The sequence below is a fragment of the Pelmatolapia mariae genome, linkage group LG13 (genome assembly GCF_036321145.2).
Source record: "Pelmatolapia mariae isolate MD_Pm_ZW linkage group LG13, Pm_UMD_F_2, whole genome shotgun sequence".
NCBI lineage: Eukaryota > Metazoa > Chordata > Actinopteri > Cichliformes > Cichlidae > Pelmatolapia > Pelmatolapia mariae.
Genome location: NC_086238.1, coordinates 17,097,501 through 17,120,141, shown reverse-complemented (window position 1 = coordinate 17,120,141; position 22,641 = coordinate 17,097,501). Strand labels below are relative to the sequence as shown.

The following is a 22,641-nucleotide window of genomic DNA, read 5'->3' as shown; positions in this document are numbered from 1 at the left end:
ATCATTCAAAAGTGGTATGTTTAACAGATTATTAGTCGTTTGCAGCCATGTAAATACCTCCAATTATGTTTTTATTTTTATTTTTTTTGGGGGGGGGGGCAAATACCAGAAATCACTTTTCGGCACGACACAGGTTTTTAGATGCTTCTTTTGCTTAATATAGAATAATTACAACAGCACAGCCACACTCAGGTAGACAAATACTCATCAGAATATCTGGTTTCTTACTTTATGATTTAGGCTATATGATACTATTGCTTCGATAGGAAATGCGCACAAAACGAGTCAGTGATGCTTGAAGCAACACTTGCCATATGGCTATATCTCTTTTGCTTGTTCTTTCCACAAATCTGTAAGCGGTTTGTGTCAAATTTAAATGACAGCGCTACCTTTAATTTGCCATTAGCCTACACAGTATTGCAGTGTTACAGTAATGGTGAAAGTCAGAAAGAAAGCAACATTGGATTTGTAACCTATTACACTGGATTGCGTACTCAAAGTATAGAAGTATAATCATGCATTTATGTCCTTTCAGTCTGTTGCACATTTTGTTCATACCTATTACTGCATGGTTGGTGGAGCTAATTTTCTGCACTGTTAGAGAACATGAATATATTGCATAATTGAAACAGTTAGGGTAACATATGTACATCACTTTTTACTGACTGACCAGAGGCGCATGCTCCCTTTATACCCCCGACAAGACTTGAACATGAACTTCCACGTGTCGCGAGCACGCCACTTTTTCACCGCCAACTGTCTGTCCGACCGCACCTGAAAGCAGCACGAGAGAGGCGGTGCCTTTGTGCTGACGTCAGAGTGGGCCGGTCCTCGGGCAGGGCTGGCTGAGCACACTCTGAGCGGCGCCATCCATTACCCCGGGAAGGAGAGCTAGCTTGCAAAAATGCCTCCCAAAGACCTCGACCCACCCCTAAAAGCTGGTCCATGGACGCACGTTGTCGTGTTATTCCACTGACACACGAGGCAGAAAAGGACATGAGTGCGATAAAATGGCAGGGTTTTGAATGTTTGGTTCCTCTGGGTATCAGCGTGGCGTCGGCGGCGGGTCGTTTCCAAAGTTGTCGATTAGCAGGGCGCGTGAAGGATCGGTATTAAAGGAGCAGTACGCCTCCTGTATCCTCAAAACATGGAGAAGCCGCAGAGCGAGCTGGACCGAGACCGACAGTACTGTGAACTTTGCGGGAGGTTTGATAACCTTCTTAAGTGCGGTAGATGCCGCAGCTCCTTCTACTGCAGCAAGGAGCACCAGAAGCAGGACTGGAAGAAACACAAGCTCATTTGTAAGGAGGCGGACAAGCCGCAGCTGCCTGCACAGAAGCCCGAGCAGGCACCGCAGCCCGGGGACGACGAGGCGCCTGAGAAATGTCGAGAAGAGCAAAGCTCCGAGCAAGCGGACATTGCAAACACAAGTACAAACACAAAAGCACTGAGAATTGATGTGAGAGCTGGACATGATATGTCCGACAGCACCGCCACACCTAACGGACAGAGCAGCTTATCCCCGCAGAAACTTGCCATGGAGTGCATAGTGCCGTGCATGAATAAGCACGGCATCTGTGTGGTGGACGGCTTTTTAGGAGCAGAGATCGGGCTGGGCATTCTTGAAAATGTCAAGGCCCTGTACGAAACTGGCAAGTTCACAGACGGTCAACTGGTGAGTCAAAAGAGCGACTCCACTAAAGACATCCGAGGGGATAAAATCACGTGGATCGATGGCAAGGAGCCCCGCTGCGAGAGGATCCAATTTCTAATGAATCGCATGGACGATCTGATTAGACATTGTAATGGCAAACTGGGAAACTATGCGATAAATGGAAGAACAAAGGTAAGTACGAAGTACACGCGCACACTGCGCATCTACTGCATTCATCCTCCAGGAGCCAGAGGCTTGCTGGTCTGACACCTGCCACACACACTACAAGGTCAGGGAAGCAGCAATACTCTGACTGCGTGGGGATGAAATCAAAAGTACCGCAGGTTTTTAACAAGGGTGCATCATTCTGCAGAAGCTTTTTTTCTCCCACTTTGCCGTTAAAGCGCTATTAGGTCTAATAGATCAACCCTGTTTGTTAATTAGATTCGACTTTGCGGGTAAGAGGCTGGTGAGTCCTCTTCTGGCTTTGCTCTGAGTCAGAAAGGTGATTGCTGGTGCTGCTCACATGTTAATGGTTTTGTTTTGGACGCACGAAGAGTGTGCACAGACAGCGCACGTGTTCGGTCGCCATGGCAATAGAAAGACACCCTCAAATCATTGCTTTAAATAAACCCAATACCTCAACCAATAAGAAAGATTAAATTTGGATAGATCACGTGTCTGCAGCATCTTTGAATCAAATGAAATCCAGCTGAAATCTAATGAAAGCAAAGCACGAGGCACATTGTTGTCTCGTGGCTTTTTCTAGCAAGCAGCTGCAAGCATATGCCATGCTGGACTGTTTATTCTAGCCTAAAATGATTAAAAAAAAAAAGTATATTGATCCTAGTTCAGATGTGTAAATAGTTTAGCTTTCTGATGCCTACAGAATATATTCCTAAATCCATATTATCCATAGATTACTGCTCAAGTCCAGTCCTCACTTCTACAGGCTGCACTCCCTCCATTAAGTGTGTATTGTTCATATTTTGAATGACTATTGGTTTTTAGATGTGTTTCGTAGGTGTTTAATTATGTTTGGTGCTCTATTTAAAATAAACGTGATGGGGAAAGCATCAGATATAGAAAGCAGAGTTTCCAAATTAAAGATCAGATTTCGCTGAAAGCACCTTAGTAAGCAGTGAATAGCAGAGCTATATGTTGTAACAGACTGCATTAGTTTCAGGAAGGTCATTCTGACCAGTGACATGACTAACACAGATAACATATGCTGCCACATGCACAAACAATGGAGACAGTCCAGCTTATCAGAGTGTATATATTGCATTCATATGTTTGTACTTTAGCTTTTATTTTTGGTAAAATGTGAGTGATGTGAAGAAGCTGCAACCATGTGGCAGAAACCAGCCCGAGGCCCCATTCTACTGAGAATTTACTGCAGCTCACTGTGATCTCTGACCTCGCTTTAGTGGTGACAGGTTGTGGTGATAAGTTCAGTGTCACGCACAGACGTATTTGGTTAGGCAGCATTCCCATACTGAGAAGAAAACCTGCGTGTTTCAGGGGGGAAAGGAAGCTGTGGGTAGCTTCTGTTTCACTAAAATGTGTTTTCTAAGAACTTGTTTTTAATTGTCGGATGTTCTCGTTTTTTCAGGCTGAGCAGCTAGAGTTCAGAAGCTCTCCTGGAACCTGGTTTGTTTTTTCCTAACTGTTAGTGCTGTCTAGTGGATAAAGATGGTTGCGTGTGACCTGCGACTCTTGACAGATCTGGTCACCATGGCCTTATAGCATGAGACTGCCTCAGGAGAGGACGAGGTGCTTTCAGGCTTTCTCCTCTTCCTCCTCTCCTGAGGGAAATTCTTTGAAGGCTATAGTCACTATTAACTAGAAGTTTAGCAACATCACTTTGAATCTGGCTAGAACCTAAACACACTAAAGCAACGGGCCTTTTACTATAATATTAGAGAAATAAATCAACTTTGTAGTCACACACCTCTCACACAGTTGATGGAGTGGATGGAGCCATCACAAATATCTGCTCTGTTGGTTGAGAATAAATAAAAGCTGCTGGACTGTGAAACAATTTTTTTTAAATGATTTTAGTTAATATTATAATCTTGATTGTTTAATATAATTATTTATTAACCTAACATCAAGCTGTTTTAGATTAAATCAGTTTTTCAGAGCGATTTCTTTAGTTTTTAAATCAAATTCAAAATGAAAAAAAAAATCAGTGAATAAGAGGTGAGTGGGATACGTGGCCTAGGTTTATAGCTAAACTGACAGGTATTTTTGACCACAAAGTCTTTTTCACAAGGGTTAGGGTTTTCTACCTACACCACAGGAAGCTTGCTGCTGCTAGTGGAGGCTGTGCCGGCAGTGGGCTCGTACACTTTAGGAGACCTGCACAGCAGCTGTGAAGTGAATAACGAAGAGCTTAAGCTCACAGCTTTACTTTCTCCAGATAAATCACTAACACTTTGAAACTGGTTCAAAGCATTGCGCACTAAACCAGTAGGTATTTTTTTACTAAAATATAAATATAATATAACATAAACTTTCTGGTCATTTGGGAAAATGTAGGGTTTTTTTGTATTGTTTTGTCCAAATCGTGTGTAGATTAAACATGATTTAACTGCAGAGTTAACAAACACCATATATTGGAATCAGCACATTTTTAGAATAGTTTAATAATAAGTAAACATTATGGCCTTTAAAAAGGTCAGATTTCTTACAGAAGTGTTATTAAAATCTGGTACATGAAAAAAAATGATTACAAAAGATTTAAGGTCTTATTAACAGTTATTGCATCTATGGTTGAGCCATATTATACTGTTCACGGTAATACCGGTACAATGTAAGGCAACGATAAGAAAATAAAATATTGCGATAGAATATGGGTAAAACGCACATGCGCAGTGCCTTTGTTTTCATACGCACATGGCCGAAAAAGCATGGCGGCAACGGAGAATGCGAAGGGGGGAAGCGAATCGTTGAGTGAAACGGATGAACCAGAATTGGTTTGTAAAAATGGTGCCACTTCAGTGATGTGGAGCTGATTTGGTGTTTGTCCGTCAGATACCCACCAAAGCACTTTTTTTTTGTAGAACATGCAAGCAGGCCGTTGTTATTCCCGTATTTGTCGGACTAAGGTGCTCTAAATCTGGGAGTAATCTGGGTCCTAAACTCCGTCCACTACAGGTCCCAAAGTCAAACGAACACTGCGGCACACTGAATTAAAAACTGTCTAAATTCTTTCATCTTTAATAAAACGATCAGCATTGATGCTTTACCAGGTGTAACAATTAAGTTTAACATCCAGGCATCCATGAAAACAGAATTTATTACATTTAACGGAGTTAGAAGTTAGCGGAAGTTAGCTCGCTAGCAGTGTTGGGAAGGTTACTTTTAAAATGTATTCCACTACAGAATACTGAATACATGCCCCAAAATGTATTCTGTAACGTATTCCGTTACGTTACTCAATGAGAGTAACGTATTCTGAATACTATGGAATACTTAATATATTATCATGCTGTTTACAACTACGTGAATGTACTATTGCTGTGATTTATTACTGTTACTGAAGGTCCGAAACGTAGTAAAGGGACCTCTGGCTAATACGTCGGGTTAGTGTCGGGCTGGTAGCCGAAAACTAGCTTTACTTTGTTGTCTGGGTCAACTTTGCTTGCGGGAGACAGAGAGAGGCGTTGAAAGGCTGCTCCAACAGAACTTATTGTTTCCGGAGGAAAACACGAACACAGTGTACAGTTGAGTCTTAATAGCTTACTTACAAATGGGCTCCTCAGGCACTCTTCTTGGCTGCAGTGGTTATTATTATATTTACATGCTTCCAGCTCCCGTTTTTGCTCCGTGACAGCTCGGACTTTTCCTTTCTCTCCCTCCCTCGCTCACAGACACATAACGTGTATGGCAGTCCATTCTCACTGCAGCACGGACTACACTGCCCATCAGGCTACATTCTTTAGAGCTATGCCTGTAGCATTCTGCCTTTTAGCTTAGCACAACAACAACAACAAAAAAGCGCTCTCTCACCCAGGAAACAGGCAGAGAGAGAGCGTCACCCTGTAACCATGGCAACCGTAACACTGCCGCCTGGAACAACAAAACGTAGCTGTCAAACAAACCCAAACAATCCTGACCCGCGACAATATGAAACAAGGAAGTACCGCCGTGTATTCCATTTATTTCACCAAAGTAACTGTATTCTGAATACCACCTTTTTAAACGGTAACTGTAACGGAATACAGTTACTCATATTTTGTATTCTGAATACGTAACGGCGGTACATGTATTCCGTTACTCCCCAACACTGCTCGCTAGTTACCTAAGCATGATATAGCATGTTCTGACTGAGAGATTTCTGAACAAATTAAAACGTACAGCTCTGCTATCACCTCCAACATAAATGAAGACAGAAAACTAAACAGCAGTGACGTTTGTAGGGTTGCTGAAGTTGGGCTAGCTGGTATATAATGATGTGCTACGTGATCGCTAGCAACACAGCTATGTTAGCATAACATAAACAGTGAAGCTGGAGGATGAACGCTAATTTTTTTCCACTCGATAAAAGTTAACGTGAAGGTTCCTGATGGTTAGAGACAAATGCAATCAAATGGCAGGATGCTGTAAACGGACCAAACTTCAGTCAGGAGGACAACTGAGATAAATGAGGTTGGTCATTAATATACTGCAACAACATGGGAATAGAGCAGCTGTGATAGAATACAGCATTAATGAATCAATGGTACAGAAGTGGAGGAAGCAAGAAGAATGAGTTGAATAAAGTTTGATTTATCTGACTGCTTTGTTTCGCTTAATGTGCCTTATAATCCCGTGCACCTTATGGTCCGAAAAATATATATTTGACTTTTTTATTTGGCACACTGCAGTTTAATGTTGCAAAGCACCTCTTTTTAACTTTAGTGGATATTATACATGGTTATGCTCAGGATATATCAGCCCATTTCTACTGGAAATGCCTTTTGGTTAAACTTTCAGCAGGGAATTTGCATTTGCACTGTTAAATTTTTATATAGCTTTAATGCACATAAAAACAGCTGCTTGTTTAAGTGAAAATAAATGGATGGGTTTTGTTGCGCTAGTAAAGTTGTGGAGTTGTATTTTGTCTCGCATTAACTATATCGTCTGTTATATCGTTATCGCAAATTTTCAAATATATATCGTGATAAATATTTTTGGCCATATTGCCCTGCTCTAATTGGATCTAATGGTCTTTTTCTTTATGCCACTTAAATTAAATAATTTTTCCATCCAGTTAAACATTTAAAACAGATAAATAAATAAAAAAGTTTAAAATTCAGATTATATTTATACATTTCATCTTAGTAACTTGAAATTTCAGTTTATCATCTCAAAAGTTTGAGTTACTAAGTTTAAATTTTGAGATAAGTTTGACTTATACATGGCAAAATAAATAAAATTTAAAAATTAAATGTCAGAAAACAGCCTTTCATAGCTCTTTGAGTTTTACAATAATTTCATTATTTAATATCCTGATCTGTAAACTTATTTTTATCTTTTTACTCTTTTGCATATAAAAACAAAACTCCAACCTTCTGACAAGCTTTAAGTGGTTTTGAGGACTTCTTTGGTCTTTGACCTTGAGATGTATTTGTCACATCTTTTTAGAGGGAAATAACAGACTATACCAGAACTGGAATTAGCGCTTAAAAATGATACACTAAGAGTAGTCCCTGATCTACATTTGTTACATCATGTTCTGTTATAACAGCCCTTGACATTTAAAGGATCTAGTGGTGAAACAGCCCACATTCGATTGAAGTCTGTGGCCTTTACTCGCTCCAGGTACTTGTTTTTATGTGCTGGCACAGCTCTAGTTGCCGTATGCTGTTATTTTTAGGTTGCTTCTCCTGTCCAGTCGGTCCCCCCTCCTCTTCCACCCTTGGCTGTTTCTTAGTAGGCCTAAATGTTTTGGAGAAAGCACATTATTTCAGGTTGTGCTGTTGATCCATGCAGCTGGCTGCTCACTCACACTCTACTGAGAACTTGACTTCCTCGCCTACTGCCCTAGTTGCCTTGGCAAACACACGGCTGGACTGTGACCAGCAAATATCAGCATGACTTGCACAAATGGAAAGGCCGCAAGTATCAATGGCTCAAAGGGATACGACACAATGTAAGCACAATTCGCATTGGGAGAGACAGAGGAAAAAGATTTTGCCCAAATAGTTATTAAATGCCATTGTTTCCATTTCCCCCGTTCACTTGATAACACTGTGGGAAGTTGCAGGCAGCGGGACATGTTTGTTTCTTTGCAGATCCAGCATGTAGAATGCTCTCTGATACCATTTAAACATTATCCGGAAACCTAAAGAAGCTTGTAGCAGCAGCATAATTGTCCTGTTACTGACTTATTTCACGCTACTGTTAGTCTGTCTTACATGATAAAAGAATAGCCAGCTAAGCTACGGCTCCATTATAAACACCCTTACTGCTACTTTTCAAAGTTGACATTATTAAAGTTGTGCCGTTCACATGAAACATGATAGCCGTGTTAAGCATGCTGAAATATGACTCAGTACTGAATTTAAACACTGTACATACTGTAATGAAGTCCCACAGCAGATCAAGTTTTCAAATATAATGCAGCCCAATACACACAAGGGAGATGTTGCTCCTGATTTGTTTGTTTTTTTGGTCCTTTTTTTCATGTCATAGTCAGGGCGCTGCAAGGCTGCACATATCTGGATTCCAGCTGCATTACTGTCTCAAACATGACTCTTTATTGTGAAAAACAACGGGTCAGCTGTGGAAAAAAACATCCCCCTGTAACATAACTGTAGGCAAGACCTAGAGACAACAGCAAACAAACAGTTTTCTGGGCTTTCTTTCTTTTAGTGCTTCCTTGTGTATGCGATAATTTTAAAAGTTGTTTCAGCAAGGAATACAAACCAGAGACATCCCATAGATATAATTTAATTGTGTGCATTTGCAGGTTTTGTTAGTCTTAGTTGTCTGTAAATGCATTGAAGTTTTGTAATAGACTGTTAGATTAAAGATAAACATTTAAAGATGTTGTGCTTGCTTTTTATAATGTCTTTGGGCACTAATTGATTCATCAAGAATACATTTGTAAATTGTCAAGAAAAGGACGACTTTAAGGAAGTTCAATTGAAAAGCTGTTACTGACGTAGACTGTGAGCATGTAATACGGTATGCGGCATTTCAATTTTCCGTTGTTTTTTTCAAAATCTTTTTCTCATGCTATGAAAGCATCTACTCGGTTCATTCATTTCAAAGCTGTTCAACTTAAACAGGACAGAACTGGACAGACCCCTTCCCTATCAACAGAGTTTGACAACAGTGTTTTGACGTTGTTGGCAGTTATTTGCTTTTGTCATTTGTTCTGTCACAGAGCGACGTGTGGACATGTGCTTTCAGAAGGAAGTTGACCGTTGACCTAAATCTTAAAGCTCTACAGAGCGAGTAGACAAGAGGAAGTCATGTGACAGTGGTCCTCTGAGCGCTGGGGACAGCTATACGTTATGCTATAGGCTCGACGAGCTGCTCATTCCGTCCGCATACAGTACCAGCTTGACTTAAGTGCAGCACCTTTCATGCCTGGTTTTAGCCTGCTTATTGTTTAACCATCTCACTGTTGACCAGAAATAGTCTAGGAATTAGTCAGCGCTCAGGCTCACCCATCATGGTCACGTATCCCCTCTCAAAGCCTGTAATCCATCTGTGGATTTCTTCAAATGCTCAAGATACCATTCTTTTAATTAAAACCATAATGTGGTCTAAGCCGTGTAGAGTGATTTCTAAATCAGTGTGACATACCAGAGAGAGGGATGAATGCAACTAATTTAATCCAGCATTCGGTACAGTGTCGTTTTCTTGAATAAGTGCTCATCGGTTAAAATGAGGCTGTTAAAATATACATTTTATTAAAGCTTTAAGCGCACATCCATCCTTCTGTTTCCTATCACAGCTGTCTAAGAGCAACACCTGGCCATGATCCAGGTGGAGCCCTGAGAAAGAGCTCTTTGTTTTTTACTACTTGCAACCGCGGGCTTGAAGACGGGAAGGATTTATGGTGGGTGGAGAGTGATAGTAATGGTGGTTTTAAAAAAACAAATTAAAGCATAATTAGATTTTTTTTTTTCTTTTAAATAGAAAAAGACAGCCTCAGGGGATCACAAGCTAATGTATTCCAAGCCCGGATAAACAGGATGGTTGTGTTCAGGAAGGGCATCTGGCATAATGTCAGTGCCATATCAAACATGAACATCCATCCACTGTGGTGACCCACAGTGGAGCAGATGAACATATTTTTGCAAATTAGATACTTTAATAATTATAATTGCCTCTTTGCAACAGTAAATGAAGGCGTCGGCTGTCATTTAAGTCATGTTTCATATAGATGTAGATTTCACTTTGTCTTATTACTAGGGCTGGGCTATATGGCCTAAAATCCATATCACGGAGCCTCGCGGAGTAATCTGGGTCCTAAACTCCGTTAGCTTCAGGTCCCACAGTCAAACGAACACTGCGGCATCACTGAGAGTTAAAAACTGTCTAAATTCTTTCATCTTTAATAAATTGATCAGCGTTGCTGCTTTACCAGGTGTAACAATTAAGTTTAACATCCAGGCATCCATGAAAACAGAATTTATTAAATTTTACGGAGTTAGAAGTTAGCAGGAAGTTAGCTCGCTAGCTTCCACCTAAACATGATATACCATGTTCTGAGAGATTTCTGAAGAAATTAAAACGTACAGCTTTGCTATCACTTCCAACATAGATGAAGATAGAAAACTAAACAGCAGTGACGTTTGTAGGGTTACTGAAGTCGGACTAGCTGGTATATAATGATGTCCTACGTGATCGCTAGCAAAACAGCTATGTTAGCATAACATTAGTACAGTGATGCTGAAAGATGAACGCAAACTTTTTTCCACTCGATAAAAGTTAACGTGAGGGTTCCCGGTGGTTAGGGACAAATGCAATTGCATGGCAGGATGCTGTAAACGGACCAAACTTCAGTCAGGAGAACAACTGAGATAATCCATCCACAGTACGAGGTTAGTCATTAATATACTGCAACAACATGGCCCAGCTGAGCAGCTGCGAGAGAATTCAGCACTAATGAATCAATGGTAGGGAAGTGGAGGAAGCGCAGTTTTTGGCTTTCCCCATATTCCAAAAGTGCTTCGTCTCTTTGCTATTACTGTCGCCAGGCATAATTTGCAGATGATGTTGTTTCTACTGTATACCCTTTATACCGCCCACCCCTACTTATTACTTAGAAAGCCAATTTCTTAACTCATATCTTGACATGTTCAACTGTAACATATCAGCATGCTGCATCACCCAGTTTCAGAATGAGTTCACATGGCTCTCACACAGTTGATGCAGTGGATGGAGCCATCAGAGGTCAGATACAAATATCTGCTCTGTTGGTTTTCATTGAATATGAGTCGAGGCTCTTGAACTCTGTGAAAAATCATAATGATTTTAGTCAATATCGCAATTGTGATTATTTAGTATAATTATTTATTAACTTAAACATCAAGCTGTTATTGAGATTAAATCTTTTTTCTGGGGGATATCCTTAATAAGCCGGTTGTGCATCTCTCGATCTTTGTAACCTGTCGCGTTTTGCTGCCACAGCTGGGTTGAAGACTCAAGTGTTCAATCATGTCAGTTTTTATCACCATTTTAAGGATATTTCGGTACAGAAGATTAGAGGGTCACTGATTGCACATGTTTTATTATATCAGCTCTGATGTAATAGTATTGTCTGAGTGGAAACGCCTTTCGTTCAGGAGAAGACAGCAGCGGCTGTCTGCGCCTTAACGGTAAGCATAAATAGACGTGGCTTTAAAAGCTGTTAACAGCGGTGCACGAAGCGATCAACATGGTGGGTACACTGGGGCCTTTAGGAGACTTGCACAGCAACCATGGGTGAACAACAAGGCGCTGAAGCTGACAGTTTTACTTTCTCTAGATAAATCTTGTTGACCGAAGGCTCTTTTAGTCCTCGTGGCTGGAGCTGCACTAAACAGTGAGCGAGCTTGAGCTTTAAAGGAAAAGGGTGGGCTCGATTTATGACACAAGAAAAAGCGAGAGGTTTATAGCAAAAATGAATAGTAATGAAGAAAAGTTATCCTTTTTTCCCCCTATTGGTTTTATAACTCAGTTAATTGCACTAATATGAATAGACACAGCCTGACTGACTGCAGGGCAGTTTTGGTCTGTCACTGGATCCCAGACCTGAGTTTACTCTGGGTGAAACTTAAAGCAGCTCACAGAGATCAGCATATGCATTTATCTTTAGTTCGCCAGCGGGAGAGTGTGCTGAGATATACAGCGCTTTCAAGTTTAAACAATTCCTCTCAGAATATTTGCGTAACAGTACCAGAGAGTGCGTTTGTGTTTCCACTGCAACATGTGGAGGTTAAAGGGTAGTGTCGCTGCTGCATATGTCCCTCAATTGTTCACAGCCTGCCATAAAGAAGAAAAGAGTAAACTGGGCCATTACTTTAAACAAGGATTTCCTCTGAGGCAGCACCACTCTCGGACAGATAAAGCAGTGAGCTATCCTGGGCCAAAACCCAAACTGCCGTGGTTCCCACACTCCTCTGTGCTACAAGGTCTCCATCCCAACTGTTTGTACTCATGTTTGGATAAGCATCTCTTATGTGAAGTGAGCGGACTCCTTGCAGCTTTTCCATTTTTCTCCACCCCAGTTCAAGGCTCACATCCTGAGTTATGTGTCGACACAGGGTGAAAGTTCCCTAATGTCATGTGTAGATGCATTTGTTTCACAGGTCTGTTTTAAGCAACTGTCCTTTATGTTTAAAGCTGTAACCAGTTTTTAGTTTGAGGACATGTTCTGGTAAATGTATGCCATTCTGCTGAATTTCTTAGTTATTTCCTTCTTTCTATATAGCAGCCCTTTAAATGTTTGCATTAGCATTTCTTTTAGCCGACAATGTTTAAGGCACCCATAGCTTAGTTAATGTTTGAGCTACAAAAAACAACTTGGGTTTATTCTCTCATTTCCCACTGAAATGTTATATGTATATATATATATATATATATATATATATACCTGAAAAGCAGAGAGTTGTCGTGGAAAATAAATAATGGGACTGTTTGTCGAGAGCAAACTGAGACAACATCTGAAAGGATGTTCAGGGATCAGAAGTGAGGAATGGCAGGGTGAAAGTTTACACGCTGAAACACTGAACTTTCCACGAAGCTGTGGGCTTTTTGGAACGTGTCCTGAATCATTTCAGGCTGGTGATGAAAGTACTAGCATATTCTCGTTTTAAGTAAGCTGTCATACAATTTATTACAACCTACCTACTCACATCACAAAGTTGCTGTTGCTGGGGTTTTTCGTTTTTAAGTCTTTTTAAGTCAATAAATTTAATTTATTCAAAGGTCAGCACAACACAAAACATGTTTATTTCCTTCACCCAAATCATATTTTCATACTTATTCACTACATTTTTTCCTACCTGGTCATTCATATCTCACCTTGGAGCCCTCCCCTCAATGTGAGAATCACTCATATAATCCCAAATTGTCTCTTATCTCTTCATCTCTTTAGTTCCACATCTAATATCATCTACTTTCTGTCAGTGTTGGAGCAGATAGAGAGATTTACCATCCCTCTAAAACTCTGTTATTTATGCACTACATTGATTTGCAGTAAAACAGTAGTCTCTGTTGTTCACTGTTAAATTTGTCTTAATGCTCTCATCGCTCTACAGCAGAGTATTATTTTTTGTCAACTTCACTGGTCACTTGCAGACGTAAATTTAAAGTAAAAGATGTGCATGTTCTTTAAGACGTAAAGTGCTTGTGCTCTCTTAGATAAGAGTATTTGTATTTTATTTGATCAGACTTTTATGTAAAAAAAAGCAAACAAAACAAAGATTGATAACCCAATTCTTTGTTTAAATGCTGTTCAATGCTGTAATGCTTAATTAATGCTAATCTCCGTGCACATTCAGAAGCCCTGTAAAACTGCACTGTTAGCCAAACTATAAACTTCCCTTATATACCAACACAGTAGTCTGGAAAAATTCATAATGTTAGTTTCCAGTCTAAAAGTACCAGATAAGTAACCCTTCAATTATTAGCTTTTATTATGCAACATTTGAAAGCATGTGCTGCAGCAGCCAATCTCCCCCCCCCCCCCCCCCCCCTCAGTCTGTGTTTGGGTACCAGGCTTTATTTGTTTATGTCCTTGGCCATTATCAAAGACCCATTTATTTAATTGACTGCTGTTTTTTGTTTTGGGTTTTTTAATTAAGGAAGTGCATGGTTTGGTACTAGTTGCAGGTTGTGCGTGTTTGTAATGTCAATTATTTTCATGCTCTTTTAATATCCATCTGTGAAATGAAGCCTTCCTTTCCTGTGGCCTCAGCGACAGCCTCTGAGCTTTCTTCTGTGACCTCCTCTCGCTCTCTGCCTGTGAATGCCCATCGGCTTCAGAAGCCATGCCTGTGGAATGTAAACAAACAACACCTAGAGTAAGGTCAGCCTCCTAATGAGGGCCGTGGAGGAATGCGGAAGAATAAGTGGCTAAAGGAAGGGAAGCTCAAATAGGTATAGAGGTTAGGGGTGAAGAGAGTGAGGAAACAAGTGTGTTAAAAATAGCTTTCATTTAAAAACATTTACTCCTGTCCCCATTATATCAGCAGTAACTCTGTTAGACAAAGGGAATGGAATTGTGGGCTATCTGAGTTTAGTAGGACATGTTTTTATTGTGGAAAATATGAAATTTTTTTCCTTCCCAACTATTATTATTGTTATTTATATAGTTGTTATTATTATTTTAATACAGATTCTTACACTCCTAGGCTGTCTGTGTTTTGCATTTTCGTAAATGTTTTAGCTAAAACATCTTATTCTCTGAGGATTTTTGTTTTTGTATAGACCAGCAATCCATATAAGTTTAGCTGTTATGCATGTCATGGTTTTTTTGTAACAAGAATAATCACAAACCGCTCTTGCATTTGTTATATAGCATGTGCTGAGCTTTCCTGGATCTGATGAAGCATTAGAACGTTTCTACAGCTGTCTATTTGAGGGAATTGAAAGCTAAAATGCCGCGTCGGGAGTTTTGCAGAGCGCCTAGGCTCTTGCAAGGCTCAGCAGACGCACAAACACACACACGCTTCCCCTACCCTCACACACACACACACACATCTCATTCCACACAAACATGCTTTTCCTAGCAGCCGCTGTTTACCCATCTCCAGCCTTGCAGCGCGAGCCCAGCAGTTGAGGGTGGGAGGGGTGACATTGCCGAGGATCAGCCAGCCCTCCTCACGATCTGCACGTAGCACAACCATTAAAATACTGCTCCCTCTGGAGGGAGGCCAAGAGTCAAAGTTTACAGCAGTTCACTCTTGTCTTCTTCTCCAGCCCCACCCCTATGCTTTCTCTGTCTGTGCCCCTCTACCTCTTTCTCTGCCACACACAGACTCACACAAAGAAAGAAAGCTTACTGGATTGCGACTTACTTACAGGAAGCTCTTTGTCAGTTCGTACCCCCCCCACCCCCCAACCCAGCAACTGTTCTTGTTAAACCCACCCCCTTTATATAAAAAAGAAAGATAAAATTCATGCAGCCAGAGCTACCTCCCCCATCTTTATGTCAGAGTTTTGTTGTTTTTCAGCTTTAAAGGCCCTGATAATGTGCATTCCAGCGGTAACCTGCATCACACAAAACATGTGAACACAATGTGGACTGATGCAAGTAACTGTGATCAGACATGTAGAGTAAGAAGATGCCGACGTGGGTCTGATATCATTTTATTTTAATGCTCTCACTCTGGCGTTAAAAGGCTTTGCACGCAAAGATATACAATTTTTCTGTGGTGCAGTGAAATAATCATAAAATTTGTGCATGTACAGAAGTAAATGTACCTGTTCAACTCCCGGATGTTCATTTTGAATCCCAGCACCTTCAGTCTTTTCTTTTTTGAAAGGGTAGCTTTAACTTCTAAATGTGCTAGCATAGATGCTCTATAATATTTTACAGGGTAGAAACCCTGAGGAAGAAGTTTAGTCTACACTGAGTGTTTATAATAATGTTGCTATGGTTTATGTTGATGCAAGTTCTTGAAAGAATGTGGATGAACTTGCCTTTGTCTGTCATATCGCTGCTTAGACACTGCTTAGCATGAGGGCTTATTCCACCCTGTGTGCACGTTCACCACTCATCTGAAAAGAAAACACACGCTGTTTGGTGTTCAAGTGTCAGCTGTAATTTCCAGTGCAAAAGCTCTGAGATGTCTGAGAAATCTCTATTGTTGAAGAAAACAACACATTTTTTTGTATCACAGTCCTCGGGGTGGTGTGCAAATCACCGCTTGTGTGCGTCTTATTCCTGAAGGGCATTCGAAGGAGCGAGCGTGCTCCCTCGATGTTTACACCAAGAAGTTTACAAGAGCTCGTGGAGGTTCACTGCCAACACCCAAGCAGATCATGCAAGTCTTAGTAGAGCAGGAAGAGACGAGGGGAAGTTGCAGCATGATATCTCCGGTTTATTTTCCTTGCCAGTTTAAAGTTTATAACGAGGCAGCTGTGTTTTAGACAGCTTGTGCCTTGTGTCAGTCCTGGTGCAGGTGAGGCAGTGCTACAGTCAGACTGTGGCGAGGCTTTCTGCTACTTCCACATCACGAGCCAGCAAATCCAGTTCGAGCTCCTTTGCTCCCGTTCCTCCCTTCTTTCTTGTCCTTGCAGTACAGCTTTTGTTTGACACATGAGCTGTAGAGACTGAATGCCTACATTTCTGCTGTTGTCACTGCATATCTGTTTTTACTAATCAGGTTTTTTTTTCATGTTCCTCTCTTCAGGCAATGGTGGCATGTTACCCCGGAAACGGGACAGGATATGTACGCCATGTGGATAACCCTAACGGCGATGGACGGTGTGTCACATGCATATATTACCTTAATAGAGATTGGAATGCCAAGGTATGGTAGTGATGTGTGGAGGATCTTCTTGTTATCACCATTTGATTCAAGAGTGATTTGAAATTAGAGCCCTACCGATACCCGGCCATTATTGGTCTGCCGCAGATCTTTAACGAGTTTGAGCAATACTGGAAGGTTGATTTTAAGAAAGCAACCCCATCGTTTTGAGTTATTTTACATGATATTTTTTGTTTTAATTTCAATGACTCCTGTATTGGTCGGGCTCTATTTGAAATTATTTGTAAAAAAATAATCAAAACAAAGTCATCTGTCATGTGTTTGTGTGTCAGGTCTTCATAACTTCTGACTTCCTGCCACAAGCATTTGACCAGTCAGTGCAGTTGTTGTGTGTGTGTGTGTGTGTGTGTGTGTGTGTGGCACTGTTGTCAACCTCCACCCTGCTTTATTCCATACACCACACCCGTACAGAGTTCATGATAGTGGTTACCTGTAGGTAAATGCTGTGTGGCCACTCTCCCTTTTTCATATTTCCCATTAAAATGCAGAGAAGGAAAAACACCCCATACTACCTTCCACATTTCTTTGTTGTTGTTGTTGTTTTATTACAGGAATTTTCATATAGTGGTCAAATTAATTGAACTTTGTGTCATACAGTACTTAAAATATATCCACAGGAAGTCAGTATTATCCTAACTTTATTTTTAGATGTCCTACTAGTAAGTTGAACTGCCTTTCACCTTTACAATTGCCTAATTCATTGAAGGTGTTAGAAATGTTGTCTTGAGATTTTTGTGCATATCAACAAGATAGCGTCATGTACTTACTGCAGATTTGCGGAGAGCTCTTTCATGGTTTGATCCTCCTCATCCACCACATATCAAAGCTGCTCTGTTCAATTGCTGACTGTAGAGGCCATTTGGGTACAGGGAATTCAGTGTTACTTACAAGAAACCAGTCTGAGATTATATAATATATATGACATTAGAGCAGGGCGATATGACCAAAAATATTTATCACGATATACATTTGGAAATTTGCGATAACTATATAACTGATGATATAATTGACACTAGACAAAATACTTTTCGACTCCACAACTTTATTAGTGCAAAAAAAACCATCAATGTATTTTCACTTAAACAAGCAGCTGTTTTTTATGTGCATTAAGGTTATATAAAAATGTAACAGTGCAAATGCAAATTCCTTGCTGACAGTTTAACCAAAAGGCATTTCCAGTGGAAACTGGCCGACATATCCTCAGCATAACCATGTATAATATCCACAAAACTTAAAAAGAGGTTATACACACACAATACGGTAATATTATGTTGAAGCACAGTACGCATCACTCCGCGAGGCTCCTGCCTACGATAGCCGTAATGCTTCGACAATCCATCAAGCTGTGCGGGTTCGTAGCTTAGCAAAGTCGTACTAAAACATTTGACAGATTTTCTAACGCCGTGTACCACATAAAGGTCAGTAAACACAACCAGAATTCATACATAAAGCACACGGGATTATAAGGGGCACTGTCGATTTTCAGAAAAATCAAAGGATTGATTTTAAGTGTGCCGTATTTTCCAAAAAACACGGTAATAACGACGGCCCGCTAGCATGCTCTACCAAAAATAGTGCTTTGTTGTGTATCTGATGGACGAAAGCTAAACCAGTTCCACACCACTGAAGTTGCAGCATTTTTACAAACCAATTCTGGTTCATCTGTTTCATTCAACGATCCACTTTCGTCCTTCTCATTCTCCGTCACCGCCATGCTTTTTCTGCCATGTGCGTATGAAAACAAAGGCACTGCGCATGTGCGTTTTACCCATATTCTATCGCGATATTTCATTTTCTTATTGTTGCCAATTATACCGGTATTACCGTGAACGGTATGATATGGCCCAGCCCAATATGACATCAACATCAGGAGATGGATACACTGGTCACAGAGTGAAGGGCATGGTCAAAAAATATTCAGGTAGGTCATGACATTTAAATGAAGCTCAGCTGGTATTAAAGGGGACAAAAGGGTGTGACATGAAACCGCCTCCCACACCATTACACCCCCTCCTTGAATCTGCTGCTGGAGCTCATCTGCTTTAAGGCTGACGTGTTGCGCGTTCAGTGTGATGTAACAGATGTGTGATGTAATGGGTGGTTATTTGAGTTACTCGTTCTGTCAGTTCGACCCAGTCTAGCCGTTCTTCTATGACCTTTGCCATCACAAGGCATTTTTTATTCATTTAACTGGATCATTTTTCCTTCCAGACGTTTCAGTAAAGCCTAAAGTTGTGCATGCAAGTGTAAGTAGATCCTCAGTGGCAATATGCATTTAACTGCAATGTGCTTCAAGAGTTTGACGTATTTGTCCTTAGATAAGCAGTTGGGGAACATACCTTCTAGACAGGTTCCAAGTTTCCATAACAGAAGGCAGCAACTGTAAAGTGGATGACTTTCATGTTTCTTTGAGGAGACGGTGACATGACACCAGTGCTAGGGCGGTATGACCTGTATTTGTATCGCAGTGTTTTTTAGTCTTTTTACAGAAGCAGGCCTTTTATATATTTTCACAGTAAGTTGTTCATCTGTCAGGATTGTGCAGAATAAAAAGCATTTTACTGTCATAATAAAAACTAAATAAACATAGACGGGTTTTTTTCTTTAAATGAATAATAAAAAAATAATCTACTCTTGGGCTATCTTTAAAAAAATATACATTTGAAAAAGGGCTCTAGAGGCAGTTTTCAACATAGACTGTATATAAAAGATGGTCCTATCCACCATACCATAACCTGTTGCATAGTGAAGTCCTGGGTTGAAGCCTCAAACAGATCATTTTCAATACTTTTTCAAACAGTCAGGAATAAATGGCAGGTCTGACTGTGAAATCAAGGGACACTGCATTCCCTGCTTTATCTTCCATTCTGACTGTAGTGAGGAACATAAGTTACTAATTGAACTGCACCTTGCTGTCACTGCGACCTGAAACTAGCGACTGAGCTCATAAAGTCATGCACAAAGTGTTTATTGAGGTCGAAGAGCAAAGCAATCATTTTTCTACAACTGAAAGTCTTTGTGCAAGGCACTTGTCAATGGCTGTACTTGTTCAGACCTGGAAGCTGTCCGTTTTTTTCATATACAGTATATGTTTCAGTACACTGTATTGCCACATTTTGGCTTACTTTTTAAATGATTGTGGTGTTACTTGTCAATCCATTGTCATATAAAACACCCGTTAATAAAATAATCGTGAATTATTTGTTAATCTAATATAGTTTTTTTTTGTTATAAAGAGGGTGCAGAGATCATACAGTTCCCCTCCCAATATGCTCTAAAATGCATATAATATAATATGTATAATCTCTGGGGAAAACCGTGTTGAGCGTTGTCTCTTCACCGATATAGCGATATTTGAAAAGATCATATTATGCATGAAATTAGGACTGGTATACCGGATGTGCGGCTATATCTGCTAGCATTACTAGTCACATGAGTAAACAAGAGGCTGACGTCCACACTTCCTTACATAGTTGACCTCCAGACCTGTATATGAAAATGACATAATTACAGGAAACTCTGTGCTGCTTTGAGATGCAAGTTTGCGGCAGAAACCAGGTCATGCATGAGTCTGTGTTCTCGCTGTGATTTTTTTCTAAACATCTATCACTGAGCAAGCAGTGAGGTAAGTGGAATGTGAGAAGAGACAAAATACACGGCCGAGTTAACAGTACTTTTACATTTAATTGCAAATACTGATACTGTGATCGACCCTTTTGCTGGTCACTTATGTACTGCTTTCAGCTGCCTCCTTATTCATCACAGGTCTCCACATACAACCCTCAGACCCTCAAAGGGATTCCTGGTTGTTTTAGCATGTTGCTGTTGTTCATCTGCATTAATGCGGTTTCTGTGATTGTCAGGATGATTTACTTTGACTTGTGATAACAGTAGGTACTTTTCTTTTCTTTTTTTTAGTTTATCAGATGTCACTACACCTTATTCAAAGCAGCAGTCTCCTGAATCTGACTTGCACCATTTACGTTGTATTATCTGTTCTCTGAGCACTTCCTCCGCAGAATTGCCTGTTTTCTTATCTATATAGTAAATCTTTTCCTGTTAATGCGTGTATCAGTCATGAGGTAGGTTGTGCTGCTTTTTTCATGCGCATGCTTTAGTTGTTACAGCAAGCCATGTGCTAGATTCCTGTTGGACATGTGAATAATTACAATCTGGCCTCTGATTGGCTATTATTAGGCTTATAGAATGTGGTTGCCTGGATACCGGGGCCTCACTATGAGAGAGTGACATGGCTTTGGAATGTTCAGGTTCAGTTGTTCCAGTTATTTACCCCCCAAATTTATGTCTCTTCAGCCGCCACGCCTTCTGTATAAAATCAGTTTGAGACTTTAACATGTAGGTGTCCATCTATCTGCAGTGCAGTAAATAAAATGTTGATTTAATATTATACACTCATTTACCAGTTTTGTAGATGTGAATGATTACTTTAACCCATGTTACGGGAAACACCAATACTGGAAAGGAGATAGACACAGGCAAGCAAATGTAAGAGAAAGGAAATGACTCAGCCGCTTCACTGCATATACTAAGTGCAAAGTATGCTTAAAGGTTTAACCTACAACCCATATATTTTTCCCTCCTTTTGGAGTCACTTTAAACATCAAGCTAAAGTACTTTGCGACTGTAGGGAAAGGAAAAGCTGCCTTTCAGAAACCTCAGCATTTTAGTGTCTGCCAAGGTGAGTTGAGAGGAAAGCAAAACGACAAAATATGATCACTGAGAAACAAGGAGCCTTACGAACAATAATAAGGTTAAATTCATGTGTTGTAAGATTTGTTAAAATGGAAAGTATAAAGCCTAATCTTTAAAATATAGGCGAGCTGGGCTGGTTCCACAGTAGAGGAACGCGATGGCTAAAGGTTCTGCCTCCAGTTTTATTTTTGGAAACTCTCTGAACCACAAGTCTGCACTCTGACAGTTGTGTACTCTATTGGAATAATGTGAAAATGCGAGGCCTTAAAGATACGATGCAGCTTTGTATGCACTGAGAAGAGTTTTAATACTGTTTCTCGATTTAAAGGGAGCTTATGAAGGGAAGCTTTTATGAGAACATGTGTTCTTTTTGTTCTGGTTGCTCTCAGTACTGTGTTTTTTCATGGGAGGGTGAATTAAAGGCTTTTCAGAGAGAGAGGCATGCAGACATCCTAAAAACATGAAAATATAAAAGTTCAATTAGGAAGTAACAATGCACCAACTATTTTTTTTCACTGTCTTGTGACAGGATGTTCCATTTTGTTGACAATGTTGCACAGTCGTCGAGACTGTTACGTATGAGACAAAGAACATATTCTTGTCAAAAATGACTCCCGAGATTTCTGGTAGTAGCAATGAAGGCCAAGGTAACATCACTGAATACACATGTTAAGACTGTGTTTCCCTGAGGTTTTTGGCCAATATACTTAGTTGGCTTTAGAAAAAGAAAATTACAGGTCATCCAATTCTTTGTGCCTTCAGTTGTTTTTGTAGTTTAACCAACTGATGTGTGTGTTCTGGTTGTGTGTTTGAGTCTCATCTTCATGGAAATAGAGATTTATGCACTGTTTCTTTGTAACATTCCCTAAGGAAGCACGTTTAAGGTAGAAAGTATCTATCCCTAACACAGAACCCTGTGGAACTCCATGGCTACATACAGGAAAGAATCATCTCAGACATAAAAACATGGGGAACTTGAATTATTATGTTAACAACCTGTGCTGTGTCAGTTTATCTAGTAGGACAAGTATAGAGATGAGTACAGTAGTCTGAGATTGTGACAAGATTGTTAGGTGGCATTTACCATTTCTGTTTCTGTGATAAATCCTGACCTAGACAGACTTTAATGATACAGCTGTGAGAAAGATGTGATGTTCAAAATGGTCACCGTTTTATTTTTAAAGATATGAAGATATTTTTCAATGTTGTGATACTTTTGGTGAAATTCTTCCACATTAGTAAAACTCCCACCTCCTGTGCAGCTGTATCGCAGCTGTATGAAGTATT

At 40.2% G+C, this 22,641-nt stretch overlaps 1 protein-coding gene across 1 annotated transcript in view; it reads left to right on the top strand.

The window, feature by feature from the left end:
• Positions 1-549: 549 nt before the first annotated feature.
• Positions 550-22,641, top strand: part of egln1a (egl-9 family hypoxia-inducible factor 1a) — a 27,501-nt gene continuing 5,409 nt past the window's right edge. Inside the window, exons 1-2 of the mRNA XM_063491061.1 lie at positions 550-1,846; positions 16,504-16,623. Coding sequence (XP_063347131.1) covers positions 1,148-1,846; positions 16,504-16,623 — 819 coding nt within the window. The 5' untranslated portion in view covers positions 550-1,147. The remainder of the gene's footprint in view (positions 1,847-16,503; positions 16,624-22,641) is intronic.